This window comes from Opisthorchis viverrini (assembly GCF_000715545.1).
Source record: "Opisthorchis viverrini unplaced genomic scaffold opera_v5_96, whole genome shotgun sequence".
Lineage (NCBI taxonomy): Eukaryota > Metazoa > Platyhelminthes > Trematoda > Opisthorchiida > Opisthorchiidae > Opisthorchis > Opisthorchis viverrini.
Window position 1 is genome coordinate 858,215 of NW_008751749.1, and position 10,134 is coordinate 868,348.

The 10,134-nt window shown below is 41.1% G+C and overlaps 2 protein-coding genes across 2 annotated transcripts in view; one reads left to right on the plus strand and one right to left on the minus strand.

Annotated features, from left to right (window-relative positions):
- Positions 1 to 1,700: 1,700 nt before the first annotated feature.
- T265_05137 (hypothetical protein) overlaps positions 1,701 to 10,134 on the minus strand; it is a gene marked incomplete at both ends in the record, with an annotated part of 13,189 nt that continues 4,755 nt past the window's right edge. The window contains 2 exons of the mRNA XM_009170061.1: positions 1,701 to 2,191; positions 3,947 to 4,190. Of these exons, the coding sequence (XP_009168325.1) occupies positions 1,701 to 2,191; positions 3,947 to 4,190 (735 nt within the window). The remainder of the gene's footprint in view (positions 2,192 to 3,946; positions 4,191 to 10,134) is intronic.
- The window catches only part of T265_05136 (hypothetical protein), a gene marked incomplete at both ends in the record, with an annotated part of 9,880 nt that continues 7,861 nt past the window's right edge, over positions 8,116 to 10,134 (plus strand). The window contains one exon of the mRNA XM_009170060.1: positions 8,116 to 8,215. Within this exon, the coding sequence (XP_009168324.1) occupies positions 8,116 to 8,215 (100 nt within the window). The remainder of the gene's footprint in view (positions 8,216 to 10,134) is intronic.

Consider the following 10,134-nt stretch of genomic DNA (forward strand, 5'->3'; position numbering starts at 1 on the left):
GAACTACTTCCCTCCATAGTTACACGCTTGTTTTCTTATGCTTGTTCAGTTAGGTATTCATTTCGAGATCGACATTAGCGCAAGGACTGTTGTAGCCGAAAACGGATATCCACCAGCACCTAACTACCTACAATCTCGATTGGTGGTGCGGTTGTGTTGACCACACAGTCGCCTGCAGAAGAATTATCTGCAGATTGTCTTGACCGTGTCACTTGCTGCTTGTAATTCTTCAGCATCAGTGGGTACGGTAAACGACCCATGATAACTCTGCTGTGACCAACCTTACACGACAAAAACGGTAGCCACATGGAATCAGGTTGTCAATATTGGAATGACGATTGAGGAACAGTGAAACATGGATGAGGAGAGGACCCGCTAATGAATCGATACAAATGTTTTGACCAAACGACAGTACATTTGGGTCGGTTGATTCTCGTATATTCTGGAGATGAATTTGACATTATTGAAGCAAGGAATCAGCCGTCCAAAAGATCAAGGAAACCTCAGATTCACAAATGAAACTACTCAAAAGGTTGCCGAAAATTCTTCGACAGCCCAAGACCGGTTTCGCCCTTCTTGGGGATTATCAGGTAGGCGCAGTCCTCGAGTTTCCGTCAACCTTATGTTCTACTTGAACCCAAATTCGACTCAGATTCGACCTCAGATTTACCAAAACCAGCAACCAGATATTGTTCGTCCAGGACATTTAGTTGTAACATGTATTAGCACGTGGGCAATCCATCCAGATGGGTATTCGGCTGGTGTGCATGGGTTCTACAAGCGAGGCTCACTACATCATGAACAGTACGTGGGCGACATTTATACTCATCTGCTAAACTACCGTTTTTTGTTCGCTGCTACTCAGAAAAAAAAACAGTGGGTTCGGATTGCGAAGAACTCTAGTTCAACGTAAACCTGACGAGACTGCAAACATTTAGTATTGGTTGAGGAGCCTTTGCGAAACGTGCTGGAACCAAGAAGGAAAGTATATTCCATAGAACCGGTTACGTGACTTCTGGCTGTAACGTTCTGGTAGAAAAGAGCTCCTGAAATTTATGTTAAGAGCAATCTACTGATCGATCGTTTTTTTAAAAAAAACTTTTTTTCAGTAACAGTGTTAACACAACCTGTTAATATCAACAAAAATGAAATTTTTAAATAGTGACCCCCAAGTGTTAATCAAAAATACACGTGGAGATGTTCAAAAGTACATACTTTCATTATTCATTCATTTATCTACCAACTCCATTTCTATTTCGTAAGAAGTGATAACTTAGCTTGGTCGGTATTCTACACTAACAGGATTGAGTCGGTAGATCAAACGTCTAACATGTCGTTCTGTATCAGTAGAGCGTTATTCAGTGCAATATACGGATAGATTTTTGGGCTCGATGAAACCAACCAATGTAGCTGTGCGAAATGCTTACTAATGGAACGAAAAACTCTGAAAAATGCTTCAGAAATCCACAAAAAATACGTACCGTAAGTTGTTTTTTCATTCACCAATTCCAACTTTCTAAGATTATCGATAGGACTTTGCATATTCAGGTAGCTGAGCGCGGGACAAAATTACAGATCAGAGCACGGGATTCCTTCAATATCACTAATCAATTATGTGCAATTATTTAGGCTATCCACACTCAACGCAGGTTGTTTGAACCACAGACTGGGAATGCTTCACGTACACACGCATGCTCAGTTCACACCCGCAGCTTGTTATTTACAGTTTTTATGCGCTGCAGACTTCCCAAGCCCCCATACGATGATAAATTTGTTTTTCGTCTACGCATGCTCAGATAAGAGTGAATTGATGGTGGGACTATCCGGAACATCTGAAGCCAACAGGTATGGATGAACAGAAAATTGGTCGAATGCGTGCGCATACCGATTAGAAGAGGAGCAGACTTACATGCTGTAATGAAATAACTTTTGTCAAAAGGACCTGACTTGGTCCAGTTTCGGACCAACTTGTGGATGAGTTGACTGTCGTTGTTTTTCAACAGATAATTGATCTGCATTGTAGCATTGAAGTACAAATCCGATTCGCGAACCCATCGATCGACGATGATTCGAAGAGTGTAGGAACCAATGTACATGGAGAGTATGCAAAAATTTAAAATATTGTATGAATTGGCAATGTAGGACCTGAACCCGGCGAAATAAATGTGCTTCACATCGGCCAAGAGCAGACCTAGGGAAGGAAGCAAACGGGATAAAAATTAGCGTTTGATAAGGTCAAACGGGTCTGCTGTGTATGAATTCACAATACTTGTGATATCATAGAGGACTCTGTCAACATCCATGAATCCCAAGTCTTGCTTGTGGCAAAAGAAATATGGAACAGCTTGGTGGTTCTGGATGGCGGGACGTAAATACTGCGGTTCCACTTCACGTTTTCTTTCAATGGGTAAACAAGAACTACACCATCCGGACCAACCTAACTGTCCCCGAGCTGGTTCGAAGTCGTTTGCAGAGGATCATTCTCAGCCTTCAAACTGTGCGCTTTGATATAGTGCTTGGGATTCGCACTTGGTCTAATTACAATCCAGGAACTGCAAGCTATCAGAGTGGAAGGTTTTTTTTATGGCAACGAGGGCTTGATTCGTGCAGAGTGGTGGAAATTTGGCAGCTACCTTTCACTTTTACTGCTTCGAGCTGAACTTGCTAGGTAAAATTTGTAAAATCGAACTTTAATTTTTTGGGGGCCCTGATCTGTGTATACTGTGCAGGACAAGTGGAACGCAGCCACAGTTCTACTCTCCAAAGAGCACGCACCTGCGGAACAAACGTAGCTCGTGCTTCTGTTAAAAGCAAGCTCTCTTTAGGACCTCAACGTATTCGACACATCGCCAAGGCGGGCACCGACTTATCCGGCAAAATGCATTTATAAGATTTTCTATCCGTTTATTGCAACGTCAAGTTCAACCGTAATTGACGAATCACAGAAGAGTAGTTTAGCAATGTGGGATGAACTTTTTCAGTTTTTTTTCACTAGAAATGACGCTCCTCTGAGGGATAAGGAGTGTCTGTAGAGCCTACTTTGGGTTGTTTTTTGTGATGCCTGTAAGAGACTGCCCCATTGTTTTATGGGCACATTGTCCTGTAGGTAAGCGTGCGGTCCTCCTTGCTTGAGGGTAATGCACTACGTAACCTTGAAAAGCCCTGCACATAGTTAGCATCCGAGGACGAAAATATACGATTCAACTCAGTTTTGTGATCTCAAACTGTTTACAAAATAAATTTACTTTTTACAACTGTTTGCACAATTTTCGTAGTCGTGAAATGATTAACTTTAGTTGCGCAGTCACACTACTGAAATCAGGTTTAAAACCGCACCAGTGGTAATACTAAACCCAGGTCTACGGAATCCGGTAGATTGATGTTCATGATCACTCTGTCTGATCAATCCACACTCCTCTGTGGAAGTGCATCTGTCTTAATAGGAACGAGTCTGAGACCGAGCCATTTCACTACACCGTGTGAGCAAAAGGTGGGGTTGTATTTGTCTGGCGTTCGTGCCGGATAAAAATGTTGACGTGTCGAAATCATGGATTTGAAACTGTGTTGTCTCGCCATGCTTCCGTTTGAGGCGCTGTTCCAAGGACTACTTTCAAAAATCTGTCGCATACCTGTATGCATAATCTCTCCGCTGTTTTTTAACTCGCTGCTCACACATCACTGTCACTTTTGGCCGGAAATGCTTCCAACAGAAAAGGCAATAGTGCGTCATATGCTGGATACTTCCGAATCGATACAAGTCATACATCCCTAAATGTTACTGTCGCAGGTCGGTCACACACTCTAAACTTTCGTCCTGGGAAGACACCCTTACGACTTTTCTCCCACTCGTCAAGAGTTTAGCACTAGTGCGATAGGAAGCGGATACCAAAGAACTTGTTGTACAAATTCAGGAAACAAAAACTGCACTGCAAGATAACCAACTCACCAGCAACCCAAAGCACGATGTAAATTTGTACGTGTGTAATAATAGATTTGGAAGGTCGAAAACTTTTGGCCACCCATTCGCGGACGGAATTCGTATCTCCTATTCCCGCCATTTCTTGATCCATCATTTCATCGTAGTTCTCTTCCAGCCGGAATGTGGCCGCCGCCAGAAGGATGAGGAAAGAGAAATGAGAAACCACGTGAGTGGCAAACTTGGCCGCCGGACACCGCATTGATCGAGCCAACTGTGGGGGGAAGGAGTAGCGTGGAAAAAGCACCAAATTATTACTGAATGCAGCGATATGTCGCCTGACAATAAGTGGACCATGAAAATACCAACGACAGGATCCCGAAATTCGCCGCATTCTGCAAGTGTTGGATACCGTTGGAAGCTGCGAAATACACAAGGGACTGCCAGCCATCAACTTAGGAAAGAGAAATAGCAGCTCCCTGCTTAGAAAGTGATATGAAGGGAAACTAGTCCCTGAGGTTGATCATGTTAATTCAACTAACTTTTTGGCGACTACCTTTCATCGGATATGTTCATCCTCTCTCTTTTCTTCGCAAACGATAAGACCTTCTTGCGCAACTATGTTACAATTCTCCGATACACCGGTACAGTCATCAAATTTTGAAATAGTTACTCGTGCTGATCATCTTTAGATGCAAACTTTGGGCTTTTCTGGAAAGCCTTTCCTCCTTCGATCAACGATTTTCATGTTAGTAAGTGGATCACACAAGCATACTTCTCTTCTCGAGACCGAAAATACCAAAGATCTCACAGTACGGTACGAAATTGCATCCACTTTGTGTGAAATTCGAGGTGATCGAAGAGTCACTTGCCATTGAAAGCCCGGACGACTCCATTGTTCGCTTAACGCACTAACCGACCGGGGTCAGAATATCTGGCACATGTGGCTCAAAACACGCCATGTAGCAGAGGTGCCGTAGGACAAATAATTTTCTGTCCTACTCGATTTGTCCCCTCTATCTTCTTGTCCCGTTAACATAGCTTCTGTTCACCGCCAGACTCATCGGATCAACTGGACTGAAAAAAGCTTCCAGTCAGCGCTCTGCTAACAGACTGCTGTAGAAAAATCTCAGGAATTTCTATTCTGAACATGATGGAAGTTAGACACAAGCACTGCGTTCCACTCTGCGTTTTTTGATGGAACACCTTCCTTGCTGAACAGGTGAACCGAATTATGAACAAAACTGGCCGATAATTTTGTACGCTAACTTTCCTGTTGTTTAACCACTACTGTGATTCTTGGGCTTGCACAGTTTGAGATATTCTGTACAGTAGGTGCTCTTACTTTTTACCGGTCCTCTTGTATCTACCTTAGAAGCTGAGCACACGCGATCCTATGGATAATTAGAGGCAAGTGATATAGATGTATTAAAAACAAGGGGTGTTCTACAGCCTACATGTCTAGTGTTTGCTCTCGCAGTCATTTCCACCTTTGAGGTATCACCAAATTGATGGGTTTTGTGCGATTCTTGGAAAATATACAGCGGGCAGAACACTCGTCGATCCAAAAGGGTGTAATTACAAAGAAAACTGGGGTTGTGTTTGTTCCGTAAGTAGAAGTTTCTGTCCTTGAAAAACAGGGAGACGCAAAACCACTCTCGCATGGTTTAAAAATAACCCGTTTGGGCACGCATCCCTTAGGAGTTGGTCGTCGATAACAGAGTCTTTTAGGCAGCAGTAACACGGAGAATGTGGCGAACAGAGTTTTGGAGGGATATCGTCTGTTTGTACAGTTGGACAGGTTAAGCTACCGATGTACAGGGGTCCAATTATATGTACAGTGAGCGTACGTCATGGATACGTCTCATTGGTTGTTTGCTCTTACCCGGTGTTATATCTACTGATTCGCCGACCTGTAGTATCTGCTGCTAACTCGCTCCAGTGCCTAGTGCCGGAGAAAAAAGACTCACAGAAGGGAACACAACCGCTGTGTTCGGAACAAGCGAGTGCGAGAGCGAAAGTTATGATGACCCCACGCTATTTACAGGGGACTTTCTGACATTGATCCAGGCTGTCTGATAGGCGTTAGTGAACACCCATCAACATCGACCGTCCCTCTATGAAACGCCTGAACGCTGATCACATTCGGTCGTGCTGCTGTGGCGTGCAAGAACACTCAACAGCTTTTGCTGAATGGGTGATTGAATGATTGACCGGCCTGGATGCTTGCCGGCTTTCTTGCTGAGATTTTGGCGGAGCAATAGGTTCCGCGCGTTTTGAGGTTGCTTTCAGAAATCTGAGCTTCCTGATAAGTTCATTGTAACAACAAAATATTGCGGCCCTGCCAAGGGACAACGATCACAACTGTGAAGTGTTGCTCGATCTTGGTTTGATCAAGAATTTTCTGCAGAAAACATGAAATCCCTTGCTGAACATAAAACAATGTGACGTGTTGGCTCGATTCTATACGGTGGCGCTGGCTATCATCTCTCAACGCTGACTATTGCCAATATCGTTTGAATCATTTGCTGAGTCGTACGTCTAACGTATTCTAACTCATTTCACCAAGACAAGATACGATTATATGTACCGTGTATGGTTGAACCAACTGTGTTTTAAATCGAGGGAACTAGGCATTTGTTAGCATATACTCCTGCACCCAGCACGTTGAGATGTGTCTCCAAAAAATTGGAGACCAATATACAGATATCATTTTCATCTCCCATTGTGAATGGAGCTTTTCTGTTCTCTTGTCCTCATGTGCTTCCTTTTGGGGTTTCCAGAATCTGTTAAGAGGGTCTCGCAGCAGGTTTCTTTGACGCTTGAACACAACAACGTTATCTATGCAAGACGTATCTCAGTGTATTCGTTGCTATTTCGATGTTCAGCGGATTAGGTTGAGTGTACTACTATGAAACCAAAATGTGGGTGAACACACCAAAGACTAGTTGAATTCTGGTATCAGTATGAGATTAAGTAGTTCATTTATGTGGGAATGAACCACTGTGGGGGATGGTGCGGCGTCTAGTCCTGGTTTCAGTATTCACATTCATACTATGTTGGTTTGAGCATTACTCATCCTCACCCGGCGCAATTGTTCCGGATGGTCTGAATGTACAGTTGGGTTATACACTCACTCTGGCTTTTAAAAGAGCTCCTCAGGCTATAGTACGCATGCTACAGGTGTATTATCTGTTACAATAATGTGTGTAAAGCGCCTTTGTTTATCTCAAGACTGGCAAGTGGGAAATCCTCATTTTGACTAGGGTAATCAACATACATCATCATGAGCTTACTTCTTGTCGTTTGAACCTTCTTTGCTGCTCTGAAAGTACACTATCCAAGCTCGAACTGACACATGTGATCGCTCGGTTTCTCAATATGGCTAAGAATATAACATGCATTGCTAACATTACTGGGTTTATTTGATTACCTTAGTCAGCGAAATCTAAAAATTTCCAAATCATATTGTCCTACGGATCCACACGACAAAATCAATATTTTATCTGAGACGCCGTCATCTGATAAGTCCATCAACGCAGGTGGGAGCTCCCGGAGTTGAGAATAAGTGACGCTATACCCCTTGTCATTGCAAGTTAATCATACTACTAGTAAGTCGCTCACGATTGAACGAATGAACACTGAGAGGTTTCGACGTCGAACCTGGAGAAGTGCTGTGAGGAGCGCGCTGTTAATGAAACTCCGTGAGGATGAGACTACAAAATGATTTCCGGCACAGATAGCATCCACTTCCACGACAGTAATATGGTTAAAATCCTCTAACTCCTCTCATGCTTGCATTAAACGGACAGTTTCATTCTACTTCGAAGCACCCCCTGTGAGACGTCTTTTGATGGCAGTCCTGTTCCAATTAATTACAAAATTGGTTGTTATTCCTGATAAACGTTTGACACTCCTGTTGATAGTTTTCTCACGGAAAGCATTTCTATTGGAGAGTTGCCACCCCGAACCAACATAGGACATAGACGATATTTTTTAGACGCAAAGACTACGATAATGCAAAACTGGCGCATCAAAGTGAAGGCCCTGTTTATATTTTGCTCGACTACGCCAACGCTGGTATTACAAAGAAATCTACTGTGAACTCTGCTTGAAAGTCCTCTTTAGAGCATGTTTAATGTTGATCGTTGTGCACACTGTCCGGCTCAACTTCGGTCAGCTTTGACTCGGCCCGAGTAATGCTAAACATGGTAAAGGGTACTGGATACAAAGTTGTTGACGAACACATACTTGGAATGAACATAACCCCGGTTTTCGATCGCACTTGTGCAGGCTTAGGTAACTTAACCTAGTTTTCGATACACAGCTCGCTAATACCGAAAGAGTGTGAAAGATGAGCGATTTTGGATTGGCTTCATGTAACTGGCTTTGAGCCTGAATGGATAAAGCATACCAAAGGTTAAAATGCCACGAGAAACTAACAAAACGGTCACCAAAATTGCATTGGAAGATCCAACGGAATTTGGGAAATGCGGCATTTTATGGGCTTAGTCATTGGAAATGTACTGTACCTCATGCATCAACGGTCAAACTGCTTAACAGAACAATCTCTAATAATGTGAGTAACATAACAAGTTTTGAGATTCTAAGAGCAACTGGGTGAGTCTTCTGTGTGCGCTCAGCCTCGAAAGAAGTGACAGAATAAAAGGCACGGCCGGCTTTCTTGCACAATTAATGACTGAACAGGATGTGTATAATTAAAACCGAGTAAAAGGTTGACGCACAAGTATATTTTCAATTTTCTTGTCCGAAAGATTCGCCCCACCCAGCTCTTGTTGTTAAACGGTGTCCTTTCGCATAATCACATGGTGCTGCAAGGGAGCTGAAAACTAGGTAGCGGGTTTCAATCTTGCTTTCAATGTTAATCACAAATTAGTGCTTATCCATTAATGTGATCTTGCTACTGATGAAGGCGTTCTGTTAGGATTTCCTTACTTTTATTATTAGCTCTGAAAACTTGAATGAAAATCAGCGAAAGTATAACACAAATTCGTGTTGCCACCGAAACGATATGATGAGAAATACCGAGTACACCTATCCTGGGACTTTCACCTGAATATTTGAGAATAGTGTAACATTGGATGCCTAATTAACCTCCCGTTGAGGAATGGATTGTACCGCTGGACTAACGATCATTGTGCCTAAATTCACATCTTTTCATTCATATATAGGCTTATTGATACATTTTCACCCAACATATGTCCGAAAATATTGCACGAAAAACGTTTTATACTTAGCTATTCATATCTCAACAAACAAACAACAAACAAACAAACAAACAAACAAACAAACAAACAAACAAACAAACAAACAAACAAACAAACAAACAAACAAACAAACAAAACAAAAAACAAACAAACAAACAAACAAACAAACAAACAAACAAACAAACAAACAAACAAACAAACAAACAAACAAACAAACAAACAAACAAACAAACAAACAAACAAACAAACAAACAAACAAACAAACAAACAAACAAACAAACAAACAAACAAACAAACAAACAAACAAACAAACAAACAAACAAACAAACAAACAAACAAACAAACAAACAAACAAACAAACAAACAAACAAACAAACAAACAAACAAACAAACAAACAAACAAACAAACAAACAAACAAACAAACAAACAAACAAACAAACAAACAAACAAACAAACAAACAAACAAACAAACAAACAAACAAACAAACAAACAAACAAACAAACAAACAAACAAACAAACAAACAAACAAACAAACAAACAAACAAACAAACAAACAAACAAACAAACAAACAAACAAACAAACAAACAAACAAACAAACAAACAAACAAACAAACAAACAAACAAACAAACAAACAAACAAACAAACAAACAAACAAACAAACAAACAAACAAACAAACAAACAAACAAACAAACAAACAAACAAACAAACAAACAAACAAACAAACAAACAAACAAACAAACAAACAAACAAACAAACAAACAAACAAACAAACAAACAAACAAACAAACAAACAAACAAACAAACAAACAAACAAACAAACAAACAAACAAACAAACAAACAAACAAACAAACAAACAAACAAACAAACAAACAAACAAACAAACAAACAAACAAACAAACAAACAAACAAACAAACAAACAAACAAACAAACAAACAAACAAACAAACAAACAAACAAACAAACAAACAAACAAACAAACAAACA